At 37.4% G+C, this 21,387-nt stretch overlaps 1 protein-coding gene across 2 annotated transcripts in view; it reads left to right on the forward strand.

Annotated features, from left to right (window-relative positions):
• HORMAD2 (HORMA domain containing 2) overlaps window positions 1-21,387 on the forward strand; it is an 86,990-nt gene that overhangs the window by 18,940 nt on the left and 46,663 nt on the right. The window contains exons 6-10 of one of the 2 annotated variants that reach the window (XM_037052491.1): window positions 1,268-1,288; window positions 1,910-1,936; window positions 9,747-9,814; window positions 12,992-13,143; window positions 13,318-13,571. In XM_037052491.1, coding sequence (XP_036908386.1) covers window positions 1,268-1,288; window positions 1,910-1,936; window positions 9,747-9,814; window positions 12,992-13,143; window positions 13,318-13,571 — 522 coding nt within the window. Of the gene's footprint in view, window positions 1-1,267; window positions 1,289-1,909; window positions 1,937-9,746; window positions 9,815-12,991; window positions 13,144-13,317; window positions 13,797-21,387 lie in introns of those variants that run through there. The other variant, XM_037052490.1, reaches the window with a different exon arrangement.

Below are 21,387 nucleotides of genomic sequence, written 5' to 3' on the forward strand. Positions count from 1 at the left end.
TCTCTCTCTCCCTCCATCCCTCTCTTCTATTCTCCTTTTTTCCTCCCTTGCCTGTGCTGTGCCTGACAGAAATCTGAATCTGATCATATCGTTCTTTTCCCTAAAAGTCTCCCATGGCTTTTAAAACAAAGTTCAGGATCTGTCACATGATCTACAACGCCAGTGCAATCGACTCTCCAGCTGCTTTTTGAAAGTGTCACTCTCACCATTGCTCACTGTGTTCAAGCCACACAGAATCTGGAACATGCCAAGTGCCTACTACCTTTCCACAAATTGTTCCCTTTTGCCTGGAAAATTCTCTTCTCTACTCTATACTCTTTACCTAGCCAACTCCAATTTATCCTTCGAGTCTCAGCCTAAATATTTACCTCCTCAGGGAGCCTTCCCTGACAGCTCTTTCCTCACCCCTCCCACCCCAGATTGTTCCTCTGTTTCATGTACTCAAACACCCTGTGCTGCTGTTTCTTTATATCAGTTAACACAACTGACACCTATCTGTGTGATTTGTTTGTTTAACATTTTCTTCCTTGCTGCTCTGTGTGTTCCTGCTCAGGAGCCATGTTTATTTTTGAATGAATAAACTTTTAATTAAATAGTTAATATAAAATAAGAGTTGTACTGCGTAGTCTTAACACCAGTGTGTGCAGTAACCAAAATAGCCACACAGTGTCACTAACGTTTTAGTCCTTTGGTTGAAATAGAGGAATAATTGATTATGAAACTGTGGTCCTAAAATTTTCTCATTTGTATTCTAGTTTTTAAAAAATTTATCATAGGCTTTATTATATGTCTATCTATATATCTATATATTCAAGCAGAGAGAATCCATTTATAGTAATGTGTATATGTAGGGAGAGCAAGGGTTTTATAGATTTATATCAGACTTAAAATTTTATACTTTATTAGATTAGTTTCAAAAGGCACACTTTTAGAAATATTTGTGTCATGTTTAATTTTAAGTAATAATAAATTATTTTTATATCTTTTACCTCCCAAACTATGATATAACTTATAGAGAATAAGGATAGTTATTTCCTTTTTTTTTTAAATCTCTCCTCTTCCCAACAGAACCCTGGGTATGTAATAGGCACTCACTTGAATGAAAAATTAGTAACCATTTTTCTGGTCTTCTGTATATTTTTTTCTACTGAAATCTTTGAAACCTCTCTGAAAACAGATTTTAATTAGCCTTTAATGAAAATAACAATAGTATACTTGTACAATAACAAGTATATAAAATATAACAATAATTTTTTTTCTCTTTAAGCTACACGTGGCAGTACTTACCGTAAGTGCACATTTAAAGGCCCAGCCTCTATCTCTGCTTTATTGTCTTTTGGCAAATGAAATATTAAAACAATTCTCTTCTTCCACCCTCTTGAATTTCTCTATCTGTCCTATGATATTTTGGAGTTTTTAAAAATAGAACCTGTCAGAAGTTTTAATAAAAGATCACAAACTATATATTTCTTTGATATATTATAATGCATGGGGAAATGTATAGAATATGCTCTCTGCTTCATCTGTTGGCTCTCAGGATTCCATTTTTTTGTAGTTACTTTACAGATAGAAGTTTTGTAGACTCTTTTGAAGTTCTAGATACTTCTGGGTATAACATGGTGTATGTAATTAAGAAAAGAAAGAAATTATTTAGAATTTATTTGTAGCTCAGTAATCATAAATACCTGGTTATCAATGTCCTTACAGTTAGTGTTTACAGAATACTCTGAAGACTATGTTTATAAAATGAGCTTATTCCATCTCTAGCTTGAACTATATATCTTAAGATATCTATCTCAGTACTCAATTAATACAACACTAATTGAATTCTTCACATAGAACATGTATTTTATGCAAAGTAATCTAATATCTTTCAGATAGTTAATACTATTTATTTTTTCTTAAACAGCTTTATGCAGATCCCAAGGAACCTGAGGTAAGAACACACATAGAGATGGGCAGTATATATACATTATATTTAAATATTTTTTCCTAAGTTGAAGCCATAGATTTTGTAACTAGACTACCATATGAGTAAAGTAACTTGTAGTGAGCTCTTTCAGTGTTTTATTATAAACTTCACCAATTTTTTATTATGAGATTTAAAAAACAACTTAAGAGCATTTTTAAAAAGCATTGAGTCTATTGAGCATATTCTCTAACATGTTAACATTAAGATCTCTGCTTGTATAAAACCACAAATTATATATTTTAACTGATTGTGAATCTTTTTCATTTGTGGCCTTTGAGAAGATATGGCATAATTCTGAACTTTTTATTTTCCTTGCTAAATTCTCCCCTTTTGACCTTTTCATAGATTTTCAGGGTTTTACCTCTTTGCCTCTTTTTAAAAATTTCTTCCCTCACTTATTGAATTCTACTCATACTCAAGGCTAACATATCCACATATTTTATGGAAGCCTCTTTGCCTATTCTGTTCACACCAATTTCTTTCTTTTCTAAATTCCTTTTTCATCAGGACCTCACAATTTAACACTCTCAATTGATTCATGTAGAGCACTTTATCTTCCCAACCACATTGTAAATTCTTGAGAACAAGAGTCTTATCTTTTTTTCTGTCTCCCAAAGGGTATATTATATGTACACTCGTGGTGTTTTGAATGGAAGCTGTGGCTGTGGCATAGAAATAGAGGGAGAAGCCTTCCATTCTTCTTATGCTATTCTTTTTATTTTCTTCCTAGCTTTCTTTTCCCTTTGGATTTAACCAAATTAGTGGCATCAAGACTAAATTAAGCATTTTTAGACTTTAATATTTTTTAAAGATTTTATTTATATTTAGAAGGGAAGGGAAGGAGAAAGGGAGAGAATATCAATGTATGGTTGCCTCTCATGGGTCCCCTGCTGGGAACTGGCCTGCAGCCCAGGCATGTGCCCTGACTGGGAATCGAACCTCGATCCTCTGGTTCGCAGGCCCGCGCTCAATCCACTGAGCTACACCAGCTAGGGCAGCCTTGAATATCTGTTCTTGGCAAGATTATAGATAGCTGTTTGAGCAAAATGAAGAAAAACTGTTACGTACAGATTAGGTAACAATTCCTGAATATCAAGCTACCTTTCTTTATCTTTGTCTCTTGTGTAATTTCAAAATGCTTTTTTTCTTTTATAGGTTTATGGGGAAGTTTCCCAAATTAAGCCCTCTTGATAAATTGTTAATAAATTTGTCCCTTCCTCACTGCAATAAATTATTGTATTCTTATGCATGCAAAACTACTCTGAAACCAGTGGTTTTGAGGTAGTGAAATGTTAAGCAAATTAGGCTAATTGCAAAAAAAGCTTACAAAGTGGGAAGAAAGCTATTAAATGAGTTTTGCTACATGCATTTTATATATCTATATCTACATCTATATCTATATCTATATCTAGATAAATAGTCCAGAAGGTATCCAACCATGTAATATGAAAAATAGAGACACTTGTTGAAGAAGATACAAGAAACATTGTACATAGGACAATGACCCTCAGTCTTCTTCAAATTAGGCACCTTGGGACCTCACGCAGTTCTCCCAATTGCCATCAGCTGCCCTGTCATATTTTCCTGTCTCATCAATGGTCTGAAATCTCTTCCCTTTTAAAGGTGATTTTAGTTTTGGGAAAAGCCAGAAGTTGCAGGGCATCAGATCTGGGCTGTAGCAGGGCTGAGTCACTTGAGTGATTTGATGTTTCACCAAAAAGCTCTGAGTGAGATGTGATACAGTATCAGGTGTATTGTCGTGATGAAGTTGCCAATCACCAGTCATGCATAGCTGCAGCCTTCTAAATAATTCCAATAGTTTCTGCAGAGGAATGTTCAAAATTAACACAAAATTTGATGCAGATTCATTGCTCTACTCTCTCGGTCATTTTGAATGTGATGGCTACACAGTACACACGCTTATTCAACATCATCTACCGCCCCCACTGACTAGTACAGTGAAGTCATCATTGTTCATGCATGTGCATTCCAGTCACCCTCCTTGTCCACCAGTTTAAATTGATGTTGTACAAATAATTTTCATTATATTAACAATGACTGGACTTTTTCTGGACAGATACATATATATAATACTGAAGTTAAGAAACAAAACCTTATTCCTTATTATATGATAAATTCTGAGCTATCATTTATGGCCCTGAAAAAAATATTTTGAATGCTTACAGATTCTTCCCTATTGCAGTGATTATTAACCTCTATGTTTTCATGGCACACTTTTGAGTAGTAGAAAAATTGGTGGCATGTTTGAGGGTATTTAAAGACTCAAAAGGACCCCCAACAACTCAGCAATACAGTATAGTTATAGTATACAGCATAGTTATGGTATAGCAATGTTCTTAGTGCCTGAAAGTATCCATGGGTTACTCTATTTTATGGTTGCTGTTAACATCAAGTCATTAATAGAACCGTTTACCTCACTGATCTCATTCTTTTATACATTCACAAGCAACATTCTCACATAGGCACAGTGTTTCTTTAGCATTTATTTGATACTGTACCATGTTTCTTAACTCATATCTGTAGAAGTATATCCTCCCCTAAACAAAACTTCATAAACAATAACAATATTAATATTTACCTGAAGTAAAAATACATTGTACACATGGATTAAACTTGTAGCATACCCCTGAAGAATCTGTCACAGTACAATTGAGAACCTACGTGTTAAATAAAGTGTGTTTACTCAGGCCAGGTGCCAGCAGGAGTTTTGAGTATTGCACAAAATTGTGGTGCTTCTGCACCTGACAAAAGTAACTAAAATAGTGAAGATGGATAGTGTAGCTTTTCTACAGAAACACATGACAAAATGTGTGGAGGGCATTAGTAAGAAGTGTAAGCTGAAGTATAAATATGTTAAGGAAAGTTTTCTATAACCCAGTGCATGGTAGGCCCATAAAGAAGTACTGTATGTGAATATTGTGAGGACATAGTTCTTACTCTTCACCCTCTGCACAGTGCCTGTTGGAGGGGGTGCAACACCCACTTTTAATAGACTGCTTCAGGAACTGAACTTCAGATGGTTCCTGTTTCTAGCCACAATACGCTTTTAGAAATTTTGTCTTAAACGTTTAAAAAGATTTTATTTATTTATTTTTAGAGAGAGGGGGAGGCAGGCAGAAAGACAGGGGCGTGTGAAAGAAACATCCATTGCCTGCCTCTAGCAGTCCCCCGACTGGGGACCTGTCCTGTAATCCAGGCATGTGCCCTGATCAAGAATTGAACTAGTGACCTGTTGGTTCACAGGCTGGCACTCAATCTACTGAGCCACACCAGCCAGGGCAGTCTTAAAATTTTTTTAAATCCTGTTGAAATCCTAGTTAGGTATAAATAACTATCTTGGCTGACTATTTCTTCATTCAGCAAATATTAATCGGATTCTCAGTGTGCCTAGCACTGTTCAAGGTATATAAACGCAGAAGTTAATGGGATAAACAAGGTACCTGCTCTAAGGGAACTTAATTCTGATGAGGTAGTATAAATAATATGTGAGTACATAAAGATTAGCAAGTGAATTTCAGGTAGTCATTAATGCTGTGAGAAAATGAAAGAGGGTGGTATGCTGGAGAGTGTTGAAGTGGTGCACAGAGGAGAAGGTATAGGAGGACAGTCCGTGGAAGGCCTCCCTCAGCAACCACTGTTTGAGCTGAGACCGAACGGCCGGAGGAATCAGCCTCTGCAGGTCTGTGAGAGGCAGCGGCACTTGACGGCTGAATAGTGCTATAGTTAACATCGTGGGTGCTGGAGTCAAGTCCCAGCTCTGATACTTGACTAGCTTCATCTAGGATAACAATACCTATCTCAGAACGTTGGCTACATAAGGATGAAGAGATGTAAAGAATTTAGAGCAGTGCCCAAACATTATTATTATTGTCAACTGAAGACAACATGTTCCAGAGTACTGCTGTGCAAAGGTCCTAAGGCAGGAAGACTTCTTGTGTGTTTGTGGACAGAGAGGCTGTCCTGAGCCTGGAACCTAGGTTAGTGGGAGGGAAAGAGACAGGGGACAGGATCAGAGAGGTAGGCAGGGGACAAATGAGTAAGGCCTAGTGGAGCAAGATAAATTCTGGTTTTATTCTAAAGGCAATGGGAAACCACTGGGAGTTTTAAGCAAAAAATAATAATAATAATAATAATAATAATAACCTTGTCTGATTTGTATTTTCAAAAACTCTTTTGGTCTTTAGAACAGAGAATCTAAAGACCAAAAACTCTTTTTGGTCTTTAGAACTATGGGAGGAGTAGTTTGGAAGCAAGCAGATCAAAAAGAGGTGGTGGTGGTCTGGATAGGGCAATAGCAGTGAAGATAAGAGAATCAGATAGACTTGGGATATGTTGTGAAGATAGATCTGAAAAGTTCAATTTTTTGCCAATAGATTGGAATGTGGTGGGAGATGGAAAGCCTGTGTATGTTGCCATTGCTTTGGTCTGTATAGATATATTCAGTGTGATTAATAGAAGCCATTGATAAGTAGTTTAAAGGGTCACCTTTTATTAGGCAACACACTAATCTGGAAAGCAGAACATTTTATGAGGCGTTAAGATACTGGTGTCCGCTGTAAATATACCTTCCTTGATCAATCAGTCAGATTGACGTTATTAAGGATTAGCTCTCCTGTAAAACAATTACAAACATAAATTCTTTTTATCCTCACCCAGGGACATGCTTATTTGCTTATTGATTTTAGAGACAGGGGAAGGGAGGAGAGAGAGAGGGAAAAAAACATCGGTGTGAGAGAGAAACATCAACTGGTGAACCTGCAGTATAGGCATGTGCCCTGAATGGGAATTGAACTCACAGCCTTTTGGTATGGGATGGTGGTCTAATCAACTGAGCCATACCAGGTGGGGGCTAAACAAACTCTTTTTTTTAAGATTTTATTTTTGGAGAGAGGGGAAAGGAGAGAGAAAGAAAGGGAGAGAAACATCAATGTATGGTTGCCTTTCATGTGCCCCCCACTGAGGATGTGGCCTGCAACCCAGGCATGTGCCCTAGACTGGGAATCAAACCAGTGACCCCTTGATTCACAGGCCAGCACTCCACCACTGAGCCACAGCAGTCAGGGCTAAACAAACTTTTTTATTACTTGCTTCAGGGACCAAATAATAAACTTAAAATTATCAATTACTAAAGGATGTGCTCTTGATGCAATTTAAAAAATGGGAGATAGCTCAGAGCATCAAAGCTAGTGTTGGCTGGGAAACATGGGCAGGTGGGAAGAATAGACATTGTTTGCTTAGCAGAGAAATTACACCCACCATCAGCAGAGAGAGGATGCTGTGTAACTAGCCTGTCCGAAGTGAAGCTGTTGCTGTAAGCACCTCTAGTTTCACATGCCTCTCCTGTTGGACAGTGGTCCCTCAGTATCCTCTGGTTATTGGTTCCAGGACCTCTGTGGGTACCAAAATCTGCAGGTGCTCAGTTCTTTATATAAAGTGGTGTGGTATTTGCATATGATCTATGCACGTTCCCCCGTAAACTTTAAATCATTTATAGATGACATAGTGCCTAATACAATGTAAGTGCTATGCAAATAATTGTTATACTGTATTGTTTACAGAATATTTGCAAGAAAAATATCTGTACATATTTAGTATAGATGCAAGCATTATAGTCCTGATTACCTAGTGCACTTCAGCAACCACGTCACATATTTTTTCCAAATATTTTTGAGCCGTGGTTTGATGAATCTGCAGATGTGGAACCCACAGATAAAGCGGGTTGACTATACTTACAAAAGAGCCTTCTGAACTTGGTTTGATTTCTCAGGTAGACCAACTTGCTAGAAAAATATTTTTTCTCTTTAAAATTAACTTCATTACAAATCAGTCTTCTTTGAATTCAAGCAGATGAGCTAATTTCCCTAGGATCTGGTCACTTGTGATTAATAGGACACCAAATCTTGTAACAGAGAAAAGTAACAAGAACATTGAGACTTTTTCTGATCATTCTAATACCTTCATTCCCACATCATCAAGGCAGAAATAATGAAACAGATGAATGAATGGTATTTTTTGTGTTCTGACCTAAACTCATACTGTTTGCCTATCTTTAACACCTTCTCCAGCTCTGTGGACATACTATAGTGTATCTGGGCCAAATGTTTGCTTCAACTATTAGACAATTATTTTATTTTAAATGGAGTACATCTCTCATGAGGAAATTTGTCCTTCTTTATTTCTAGCTTTTTTAATAGTAAGGAAAGCATAGAGTGGTAGTACCTAGTTTTTAGTCCAGGATCAAAAGAACAAGACCTGACAGTGTAGACCCTAGTTCCTTTTCTCAATTTCCCAGTTTTCCTGTTGCCGTTTTAGTTTCCCCTGAATTACTGCAATAGCCTCTTAATTTTTGTCATGGTTTCTACTTCTTCCCTTCTGCACTATTAAAATAGCCAGGGTGATCTTTAAAAATGCAGATCCCTCCCATGTTTAAAACCCTTCAATGGACTCTGGTATACATAGAATAAAATCTAAACCCTTTCCTGTGGTCAACAAGGCCGCCAGACTTCCTCTGCAACCTCATCTCCTGCATTCTCCCCTTTGCTCACTCATCACCAGTCACTTGGCCTCCTCTCTGAACCTGGAAGAGGCTTTCTTTCCTGGTTTAGAGCCTTTGTATTGCTGTAATTTCTGCCTGGGACACCCCATCTCCCCCCAGGTGTGCACGTGACCAACCCCCCTTGTCACTGAGGCTCAGGTCAAACATGAACTCTTTAGCAAGGCCTTCCTTGGGCCTTTCAAACCAAATGAGCACCTCTCACCTTCTGTACTCTCTGCACAGCTTCATAAGGTTCACAGCACTTATTACTACCTGAAATTATTTTACTTGTTTATGTAGTTATTGACTGTCTCTCCCATAAGGCTGTATATTCCAGAAAAACAAGGACCTTTTTTTTTCAAGGACTTTCATGTTCACCACTGTGACTTCAGTGACTGACACAAAGTTCAGTAAATACCTGTTATTAAGAATGGTTTCTAAGCCCTGGCTGGCGTAGCTCAGTGGATTGAGCGCGGGCCTGTGAACCAGACGATCGCGGTTCAATTCCCAGCCAGGGCAGATGCCTGGGTTGCAGGCCAGTTCCTTGCAGGCTAACTACCAGCAGGGGACGCACAAAAGGCAACCATACATTGATGTTTCTCTCCCTCTCTCCTTCCCCTCTAAAGATATATAAATAAATAAAATCTTAAAAAAAAAAGAATGGTTTCTCAGCCAGTTCCATTCTCACTTTACCTATGCTGGGCCACATACTTGACTTTGTGCCTTAGTTTTCCCAGCTTTAGGATGGTAGCAATAGTACTTGCCATCTAACTCATTTTTAGCATGGAGGAGAAAAATAGTTATCTCTGTCTGCAAATATTACTCCTGAATAATGTAATGCTGTGAAATAAACAGGTAAGTAGGAAGTATAGTAGATATGCAATGAAAATGTTTTTTATCTATTATCAGAGAAGATTCTGGATTCCTTTTTAAATATATTTTTTATTTTTTAATTATAGTTTACATTCAATGTTATTTTGTATTAGTTTCAGGTGTACAGCATAGTGGTTAGACAATCATATACTTTATGGAGTATTCTCCCCCCCAAAATTTCCAGTACCCACTTGGCACCATACATAGTTATTATAGTATTACTGACTATATTTCATATGTTGTACTTTATATCCTCATGACTATTTTGTAACTACTAATCTGTACTTCTCGAAAGATTTCTTTTTTTAAAGTAGTTCCTTACTTTATTTCTTTTGATGTTTCTAGAAGGTGACTGAGATATACCAGTTCAAATTCAAATACACAAACGAAGGAGCCACTATGGATTTTGATAGGTAAACCTAATTGTTTAATGAATATGGGAAATATATATGGTTGAACATAAGCCTTTTGAGGCCAGAGATAGGTCTTATACTTTCTTTGTAACTTTCCCAACAATCCTACAAAAAACCCACAACACCATTAAAAAAGGGATTGTGATAATTGTTTAAATTTGTTGTGGGACTAGGGTCTTCCTTTGCTTCTTTCCTCTTTTTCTCATAGGTATGTTAGTAGGGTCTAAAGGCAGTTATTTTTAGTGGTTAAGAGTTTGAATTCCTAAGGCAGAAAGATCCAGCCTAGAACCCCACTTCTGACTATTACTGGTTATATAACATTGGACAAATTGCTCAACCTCCCTAAATATTAGTATTCTCATCTGCACAGTTAACAATATCTATTTCTAATGGCTGTTGTGATTAAGTTATAATGCAAAAATAATGCTTTGCTCATGCCTGGCACATAATAAATACACATGGTACCTAGTGGTGGTGATGATGGTGATGGTCCTTGAAGGCAATGGTGGATGGTAGACAACACAGCAGTAGAGATTATATTAATAAAGCTGTCTACATGGCATTGATTGAAGAACCCCATAAGCTCTATCTATCCACTAGATGAAAATTTCTCTATTGCTATGCCAAGATATAGATCCTCTGTGTCCTCACTATAGCCAGATTGAACTTGGGATAGATGGAACCTCTGCAGCATTTGCTTATAGACATAATCATTCTCATCTGCTTACCTCAGTATGTCATACAAATATAATTTTCTATGCGTGTCCCAGTATGGAAGTGACTGAAAAGCATTGTACTTTTCTATTAAGTCTAAAATTCTAAGGTTTAGATATACTAGTGGATTAAATAGCAAAGATAGGACATTTGCTTCAGAAGGACCTTAGTGCAGATGGAGATGTTCTACTGAGGAACAGCATTCATTTTCTTCCCAGGGACTTTGGGTTCAGATAGAGCTAAATATTGCTGATGAGGTAGAATAGAAGTGGAGGGGGTGGATGATTGTAAAAAGTGCTGGATAATAGAGGACTCCACATCAGGGGGATGAGTTTCCCTGAAAGGAATGTCTGAAGAGAAATGTGGCCTAATTCTCTATTTTCCATTCTATTAGCACTGTTTTATCATTTACTTCAAGTTTGAGGATTTCTCTCCAAGATTTACTTCCTTAATTATTTTTTTTCATTTGTAAAACTTACAAAAGGATGTAAAGAGGAAGTTCTAGGAATGAGAACTAAATATTAACCATCACTAGCTAACATTTGTGTAGCATTTTACAGATTGCTCAGCACTTTTAATACATATTCTCTTCCATAAAACAGTTGTCCTATATTCTCTAAAATTCAAATGCAAATACTACTGACAAGCAGAGTAATCTCTGTTGTTATGAAGGCATATATGTCAAGAGGTGAGCAGTAAGACAAATGTCCAAATCTTTCAGTTACTAAGAAGGAGAGAAGGCAATACACATTACTCATTTCCTAGAAACTGAAGGTCTACATTTGTTTAAATGATCATCATATAAAATTACTTTATCACTTTTTCCATGGTAAAGATAATTTCCCTTTTAAAAGAGTGCAAGGGAACCTTGAATATGATTCCTTTGCACTCATATTCAAATCGAATAGCCAATTTGAATATGATTTTACATAAATATAATGTATACTGAAGGATCCCATGGGCTACATGGCTGTGTCTGGTTACCTATTTCAAATTGGTTAAATCCTGGTAGACAAAACTTAAGGTGGTTCAAAACTGAAATAGGAACAAATGTATTTACTTAATAATGTTTGTTTTATGAATTCAGACTGCCTCCAATAGTTCAATGACTTAGAATTATTTTTCAGTATTGAGTGCTTACTATGTGAGAGGCATTGTGCAAATATAATTATACTTTTTCCTGGAAACTACTCAAATGTGAGACTAATTGGAGAAGAAAATTTTGGAGAAAAAGAAAGAATATTTAGAATTGGAAGGTAATTTAGTCCAAATTATTCATTCATTCCTTAATTCAACACATGTTTATTGTATACTTACTATATCTGGGTGCCAAACTTAGTTGTGGAGATGAAAAGTATAGCCATTAATAGTCTAGAGGGGGCCATACAAACAGTTATAAACAAGGGTGAGGTATGGGGTCATTGGGGAAGACATTCTTGATGAGGTGACACATGAGCTACATATGAAAGGATGAATTTGGGAGAGTCAGGAAGAGAAGTGGGGAAAGCACAATAAAGCAAAGTGCAAATGCACATGGATAAGAAGTAACTGGGTAGCAAGTGCAAATGAAGGTGGAGGTAAGGGCATGGCTGGTTATGAAAAGCATTGTACACACACCATTCTCAAATTTGATTGAAAAGTGATGCATGTAATAGAAGAATTTTAAGCAAGAGAGTGACAAGCAGATTTTCCTATTAGAAATATTATTTTAGCAGTGATGTGGAGAATGTTTTTCAGTGTGGACAAGAGTAGTCATTGTCATAACCCATGTATGAGTAAAGAGGGAAAACAGAGATACCCAGATGATAGAAAGGCTCAGAGCTGATGGGGTTTTACACTTGATGGGGTTTAGAAATGTGTTGTAAGCTTATCTTACAAATGAGCTAATTGACCTAGAGTGTCTAAGTGACTTGACCAAGGTCATTCATCTGGTTAGCAGAGCCAATATTAAATGACAAGTCTCCTAATTCTAAATCCTTTGTTCTCAGCAGTATAGTATGTGGTTATTTGTAAATCAGATTTTAAAAAGTGAGGTCCTATTGAAAATACCTTGAGGGAATTTGCTATGTAAGAAGTCCTTTGTATATACATTGCAAAAAGTATAATCTCAAATTTACATTCTAAAAATAGTCTCAAGAGTGTCCTGATGTTTAATTTATATTTATTTGATCATATAACAAAAAGTTTTGGCCCTGACCAGTGTGGCTTAGTTGTTTGGGCATCATCCTGCAAAGTGGAAGGTCACTGGTTTGATTCCTGGTAAGGGCACATGCCTTGGTTGCAGGTTTGATCCCCAGTCTGGGTGTGTGCAAGAGACAAATGAGCAATGTTTCTCTCTCACACTGATATTTCCCTCCCTTTCTCTCTCTCTCCCTCCCCCCCCTCTCTAAATATATATACATATATCTATTCTTCAATATTGTATATGATTGAAAAGCATGCTGTTTTTCTATGTGATTATAGCAGTAATACAAGCTTTGAAAGTGGGTCAAAGAGTGAAGATATTAAGAAAGCCAGTACTCTGCTGATCCGTAAATTGTATATGCTGATGCAGAACCTTGGACCCCTTCCTAATGATGTTATACTTACTATGAAACTCCACTACTATAATGCAGGTAGGTAGAGAACTCTAGTCAAATTCCTTTGTAAGTGCTGAAGTAATATTTTATGTAAATAGAAGGATTTTGCAAGCATCAGAAAAAGATGTCTGTTGCTACACATGAAAGATTAGTCTGATTTGTTCTGTTGAAACTCAGTTTTCTTGGTTTTCTGCCCTTTTTATTTTGCAGTGACCCCACATGATTACCAGCCCCCTGGTTTTAAGGAAGGGGTAAACTCACACTTACTGCTGTTTGAGGGGGAGCCCATAACCCTGCAAGTGGGAATGGTGTCAACTGGCTTTCATAGCATGAAAGTAAAAGTCACAACCGAGACCACCAGAGTGTCCGATTTGGAGAACAATCTCTTTCAGGAGGATAGCACCACCAAGATTGCCCATCAGGGTCTAGACTGCGATGAGGAAGAAGAGGAATGCAACAATCACGTAAGGCAAAGCTTTAGTGAGCCTCCGTTGCTTCAGTTAAACACAGTGACGTTTACTGTTACTGTGCAGGTCTTACTACAGGAACGGGGTCTAACAGAGTGGGCCAGGTATCAAAACTGAAAGAAACTGCCCCCAACCTTATGAAGTATCTCTCCTAAAAGAGGACTGTCTTTGTTGGATAAATTGGCCATGGGAAGAAAAAGACTTTTTAGTATGCTTCTTTTAGAAAAGATACCCATAAACTTTGAAAATTTTGGATTTTCTTTTTTTAATTTATAAGTAATAAACATATTCAAGAAGAATCTTGAGGTTTTGCTAGAAGTAAATGATAGAGATTTATTCAAGGGTCTTAGAATCTGTAAACTCAAAACACAGTTAGGCAAAACCTTGGAATGTTCCAAAGAGAAGGAAAAGTTGTTATGGCAAAAAGTACACTCATGAGTATTATCAGTCCTTCATTCTTAGCCCTAGGATTGATCCAGGATAGTTATCAGTCAGATGACGGGTAGGATGTTAGATGCCACATGGTCCAGAAAGACGGGTGTGAGAAGATCTGGTCACATCTCAGTGGTCTAGATATGGATGTCAAGTGGATGTATATGTGAGTCCTTTTTAAAAAATTATTTATTTATTTTAGACAGAGGGAAAGAGAGGGAGAGAAACATCAATGTGTCGTTGCCTCTTGTGCATCCCCCACTGGTGACCTGGCCCACAACCCAGGCATGTGCCCTGACTAGGAATTGAACTGGTGACCCTTTGGTTTGCAGGCTGGCACTCAATCCACTGAGCCGCTCCAGCCAGGGCTGTATTTGTGAGCCCTTTAAGGGGCAATCAGGTAGTCTGGATATGTGAGTCCTTCAGGGGGTAATTAAGGTGTTACCTGTAGGTCCCGTTGTATATTCAGGTGTTGATGTAGGACTGTAAGGTTGATGAAGTTGATGAACAGAAATATATACATTTACTCAGGACTGGAAGGTTCACAAAAATTTAAGTTTCCAGAGTAGTTATAACAAGAAGTGTCTTTCCTCATGCCTCACCTTTCATAATGTTTAGATTTTAACAGTTTGGTTAAAATGACTCCACTTTATATATTCCCTGTCTTCACTCTTTCCTCAGTATTTTGAGATTTAAAAAATATTCTAGGTGTTTATTTATATTCACTGGAAGTATAAATAAGTTCTTGATTACTGGAGTAATTGGGTGGGAGGGGGTTAGGTGAGGCAAAAGTTATGGATAAACAGAAGTCAGAGTGAAAACAAAATGCGAGTTAACTCTTGGTCACATGGATAGAGACGAGCTTTGGGTCTAGGTTTCTACAGAAAGCCAGGGGACTAGGGAGGAGCCACTGGAACCAAACAGGCAGAGCTCTGAGCCCTTTACCTTCCTCTTCCTCCTGGAGAGGCTTGAAGTTGAGTACTTGCCAGGGTCCCACTATGTTCTTGGTAAATTCACACTCCGTTGTCTGGATAATAAAGTTTACTGGATGCCAACATTGTATCAAAAGGGTTCTGAGATAGACATAAAGCATTTTCAGGTGCATACTAGAAAGAAATGCTATGAAATCTTTTTAAGGGCTATTTTAAGATTAGAATGCTAATTTGCTTGAGATCATTTTGAGTCCTACTTAAAGATAGATGTCTATAGTAGGTATCCTTTGAAGGTTCCTGCTGGTTCTTTAACTCTGTATTATGTTTATTACATTGAAAAAAGTCTTAATTTGATTAATATACATAACCAAACAGGGTTTTTTTCATTTTTAGTTCATATTGTTGCAATATTATATATGATAATAGCTTTAAATTTTGGTGTAACTTTCTTCTGATTCTACTCAAGGAAAATATAGCTAGCTAATATAAATTGGTTTAAAAAAATAAAGGCTAGGGGACTTCCAGCCAAGATGGAGGCATAGGTGGAAACACTGTGCCTCCTTGCACAACCAAGTTTAAAGACAACAAAGTTTTGGTAACAAAAACGCAGCTAAAACACAGAAAATTGAACTGTAAGGAAGTCCAACAACAATGAACCATTCAGCCAGACTGGTAAGAGGGGCAGAGTCAGTGCCGGAGAGGGATTGGGCAGGAAAGATCTGCTGGACTGACCCAGGAACACAAGGGGCAGTTGGCGGATCCCAGGCATGGGGTGGCAGTGGGCGACCCAGGGAGGATGCAAGGCGGCTGGCTGACCGTGGTCACACATTCAAGTGCAGATAAACCAAAGGAGCAAACAGTGAGACAGACCGCTCAGGCTAGGGCCCCAGTAACAGGAATTAGAGCCTGAAAGCACCTATTGAAAAGACTTTTGGGGTCAAGGTGCCGGGAGAGGCTCCCAGGCTCACAGAGAGTTCATTGGAGAGACCCACAGGGTCCTGGAGGGTACACAAGCCCACACACCTGGGAACCAGCACCAGAAGGGCTCAATTTGCTTGAGGGAAGCAGCAGAGGGGACAGAAATCTGAGAGAGAGAGGAACAAACACCATTGCCCCTCTCTGACCCCACCCCCACATACAGCACCACAACCCAGTGAACTGGCTTGCTCCACCCTGGTGAACACCTAAGGCTCCGCCCCTCATATGTAACAGCTACGAACAGACCAAAACATTATGGCTCAAGAACAGCTCAAAGCCCCAGAGCCAATAATTTTAAGCAACCAAGAGATAGCCTACCTTTCAGATGTACAGTTCAAAACACTGGTGATGAGGATGCTCACAGAATTGGTTGATTTTCATCACAAATTAGAGTAACAAATGAAGGCTAAACTAATTGAAATAAAAGGAAATGTACAGGAAACCAATAGTGATGGAAAGGAAACTGGGACTCAAATCAATGGAGTGGTCCAGAAGGAAGAAAAAAAATGACCAAACAGAAAAGAATGAAGAAACAAGAATTCAAAAAAATGAGGAGAGGCTTAGGAATCTCCAGGACATCTTTAAATGTTCCAACATCTGAATTATAGGGGTACCAGAAGGGGAAGAGGAACAGCCATGAGTGGAAAAGTTATTTAAACAAATAATAAAGGAGAACTTCCTCAATCTGGCAAAGGCAATAGACTTCTGGGAAATCCAAGAAGCTCAGAGAGTCCCAAAGAAGTTGGACCCAAGAAGGAACACACCAAGGCACATCATCATTACATTAGCCAAGATTAAAATGAAGGAGAGAATCCTAGAGGCAGCAAGAGATAAGGGGACAGTCACCCACAAAGGAGTTCCCATCAGACTGTCATCTGATTTCTCAAAAGAGACCTTACAGGCAAGAAGGGGCTGGAAAGAAGTATTCCAAGTCATGAAATCCAAAGACCTACAGCCAAGATTGCTCTATCCAGCAAAGCTTTCATTTAGAATAGAAGGTCAGATAAAGTGCTTCTCAGATAAGGTCAAGTTAAAGGAGTTGATCATCACCAAGCCCTTATTATATGAAATGTTAAAGGGACTTATCTAAGAAAAAGAAGATAAAAAATATGAACAGTGAAAGGATAGCAAACTCACAGTTATTAACAACCACACCTAAAACAAAAGCAAACTAAGAGGACAGCTTGATCAGGAGCAGAACCATAGACATGGAGATCACATGGAGGGTTAGCAACACGGGGGTGGGAGGAGGAGAAGGGGGGAGAAAGTACAGAGAATAAGTAGCATAGAGGGTATGTAGAAAATAGACAGTAGGGAGGGCAAGAATAGTATGGGAAATATAGAATCTAAAGAACTTGTGACACATGGACATGAACAAAAAGGGGGGAATGGTGGGGGAGGGGTATGCAGGGTGGAGGGGAATGAAGGGGGGGAATAGGACAACTGTAATGGCATAATCAATAAAATATATTTTAAAAAATAAAGGCTAAGAAGAGAATGAGCATGTATCATATGGGTTTTCATCTTTTAAAATTGAGAATTTTTTATATCAACTGAAATGAAAACTGGACTTGAAAATTAATAATTCAATTAATAGATTAAATAAGACATGCGATGACACTTTCTAAGCATTCATTTAGTGGGAACTATATATAGTTGACCTTGGAACAACATGGATTTGAACTGTGCTGGTCTACCTATGTGCAGATTTTTTTTTCAGTAAATGCCTGTACTGTTTTTAGTCCACCCTTGGGAGTCCATGGATGCAGAGAGACAATCTTATGTATTAATCTATGCCACTTTATGTAGGGAATTTGAATATCTATGGATTTTGCTATCTGTGGAATGGGGGTCCTGGAATGAATCCTTCACAGATTCTGAGGGACAACTTAAGTTTTGGGTGAGTTAAAAAAGAACTCATGGACATGGACAACAGTGTGGTAGCTGTGGTGGGGGGCGGGCAGTAAAAGGGGACAAAATGGTAATGGAAAAAATACAATTAAAAAATAAGTTTTGGACGAGTTGAAAGTTATACTCAGATTTTTGACTGTTCAGGGGTTGGCACCCCTGACCCCCACATTGTTGAAGGGTCAACTATATACAAAGATTGGGACTTTGTGGTAAACTGTCAATTCAAACTCTCTCAGCTCTCCAATCACATGAGAAAATAAGTTAGTAAGTCTAGTGAAGCTTTCTGACATTTTCCCACTAAAAATTCTGTTTCTCCTTCATGGAATACACATATATACACATGTTCTATGTACAACCATTTGCTGTTTTAAAAATTATTTTGAAATATATCATGCATATGGTGGAGTATATAGAAGCAGTATGTACAGTTTAAAGAATAATGAGAATATCCATATACCTTCCATTTAGGCTGAGAAGTATCTGTCATTGTTACTACCCTAGAAGCCACCATATGACCATTCTTTAGGCACCCCCTCCTTCTCCTCCAAAGGTAACACTGCTAAATTTTATGATGACCCTTCCCTTAATCTTCTTTATGGTTTTACCACCTGTGAGTATATCTGCTTGTCTAAAATTTTTATACAAATGTAATCATACTTTAGTAGGTGTTCTTTGATTTGCTTGACTATCAAAAATGAAACTTGTCCATTTGTGTGTGGTGGGTCATTCATTTTCACTGCTGTATAATATTCTATCTAGTCATAATATATATTCTTTTTAAAAATTGTTAAAAATATTCTTGTACACACCTCATGGTACACATGTGCAAGAGTATCTCAAGGAAAGATACCCAAGAGTCCTAGGGCTGGTGTATTTTCAACTTTACTAAGTAATGCAAAACTGTTTGCCAAAGTAGTATCAATTGATACTCCACCAACAGTGGAGGAGAATGCCCTACATTCTTGTCAGTACTTAATATTATCAGAGTTCATTTTTCTACCTATCTACTGGATGTAAAATAATAATATCACATAGTTTTGATTTGCATTTCCCTGATAATTACTGAGTTTGAGCATATTTCCATGTGTATTGGCCATTCTGATTTTTTAATATAAAAAACTCTTCAAGTCTTTCATAAGTCTTTCTGTTGGGTTATTTATCTTTTCCTTATTGGCTTTTAAACGTACATTCTGCATAATAATTCTTTTTTGTGACTTAAAATAACACAAATGTACTGTTTTATAGTTCTGTAGGTCTGAAGTTTGACATGGTCTCACCAAGATAAAATCAATATCCTGGCAGGCTGTGTTTTTTTGGAGGTTGTAAGAGAGAATCCATTTCTTGCTCATTTGGGTTGATTGACAGAATTTAGCTCCTTGCAGTTGTAGACTAAGTTCTATGTTTTCTTGCTGGCTATAAACTGCCAGTGAACCCCAGCATCTAGCAGGGGTATCCAGCCCATGGCCCATGGGCCATCTGCAGCTCAGGATGGCTGTGAGTGCAGCCCAACACAAAATCATAAATTTACTTAAAACATTATGAGATTTTTTTGTGATTACATGTCATAATGTATTTAATCTGTGGCCCAAGACAACTCTTCTTCTAGTGTGGCCCAGAGACGCCAAAAGACTGGACACCGCTAGTAGAAACTGCTGTTTCCCCAGCTTATGGTCTCCTTCCTCCATCTTCAAAGCCATCAGTGGTGGGTTGAATCTTTCTCACTAGTCACATCTCTCTAATGTGCATAATTGTTCTTTTGTACTTATTCATGTCACTACTTTTTTTTTAGGTTTGTGGCTCATCTTTCAATTTTAAGATGTCTTTTGGTAAAGAGTTCTTAATTTTAATGTAGTTAAATCTTTTCCTATAATATGAACTTTTGAATATTTTTAAGAAATCCTTCTTTACCTGAGGTCATTTATAATATTCCCCTATATTTTATTATAAACATTTTTTAATTTTTTATTTATTTACTTTTAGAGAGTGGGGAAAAGGGAGAAAGAGAGGGAGAGAAACATCAATGTGTGGTTGCCTCTTGCATACCCCATACTGGAGGCCTGGCCTGCAACCCAGGCATGTGCCCTGACTGGGAATCGAACTGGCGACCCTTTCGTTTGCAGCCTGCGCTCAATCCACTGAGCTACACCAGCCAGGGCTATAAACATTCTTTTTTTATTTTTACATTTACATTTAGGTTTTTATTCTACCTCAAGTTTATTTTCATTTGTGGTGTGAGGTAGACCAGACCCCTTAACACTTTTTAATTCAAGTATAATATATATGTAGAAAAATACATCATAATGATACAACTCAATAAATATTTACAGAATGAACACCAGGGCTGATGTGATGGTGATGCAAACAAGGTGAGAGTGAGTTCCTCCTTGAATTTTGCTCCCTAGGTCTCTTCTTTGCCTCATCCTTGCCACAGCCCTCCAGGGTAAACATGTTAAATCAACACCTAGATTAAGAAACAAAATACTACCAGTCCCTCCCACCCACAGAAAACCCAGTCTTACTTTATAGTGACTGTTTCACTCAATAAAAATCTCTCTATTCTGATTTCTATTTGCATATATTAGTTTCTCTTTTTTTCTATATTACAGATGTAGAATCACAGAGTATGAACCACTTTTCACTGAACATTTTGTTGTGCTCTTTCTCCATAGTCGTGCATATTGTTGTAAGCCATTCTTACAACCCATCTAGTCTCAATGGGCATTTAGTTAATTTCCTATTTTTGACTCTTATGAATAATATTTCTCTGTACATTCTGAACATGTTTTTTAGTGAAATAAGTACACATTTCTGGTGGGAATAGAATTGCTTAGGAGTAGAATTTCTGGGTCAAAGGATATGTGTACATTTAGCTTTTAATAGATACTACAAAACAATTTCCAATGTGGTTGTGCCAATTCACACTTCCATCAGCAATATATGAGAGTTGTGGTTACTCCACATCCTCGCCAACATCTGGCAGTTTCCGTCTTTTTAATTTTAGCCATTCTGGTGGGTGTGTAGTAGTATGTCATTGTAGTTTTAATTTGCATTTCCCTGAATGACTAATGAATTGAGCACCTTTTCATATGTTTATTGGCCATGCTAGATATTCTCTTTTATAAAGTGTCTTTTCAAGGGTTGTCATTTTTTTGTCTTGGGTTCTATTGAGTTGTCTTTAATTCTGATTGATTTGTAGGAGTTCTGCATATATATTCAGTACATGTATTGTGAATATCTCTTTGACTTTATGAGTGGCCTTTCTACTCTTTTTATGGTGTTGTGATGAAAAGAATATTAATTATATGAATCTTAATACAGTCCAACTTATCAATTAATTTGACAGTTTTTATTTGAATTTTTTGTCTAATGTTTACAGAAATGCACTCCATTTTTCTCTAAAAAGGAGAAATAACTACAAAAAACAAAAGAAATTTTTAAAATCATAAAAGACCTCCATGAATAACTTCATACCAAAAAATATAAATACTTGACTTTTCACTCTTTCAGGTATTCATATATTTTGGTATGAGTTATTCATGGAGGTTTCATAATTTAAAAAA

The sequence above is a fragment of the Sturnira hondurensis genome, unplaced genomic scaffold (assembly GCF_014824575.4).
Source record: "Sturnira hondurensis isolate 20B ecotype Veracruz unplaced genomic scaffold, ASM1482457v3 Scaffold0007406, whole genome shotgun sequence".
Taxonomy (NCBI): Eukaryota; Metazoa; Chordata; class Mammalia; order Chiroptera; family Phyllostomidae; genus Sturnira; species Sturnira hondurensis.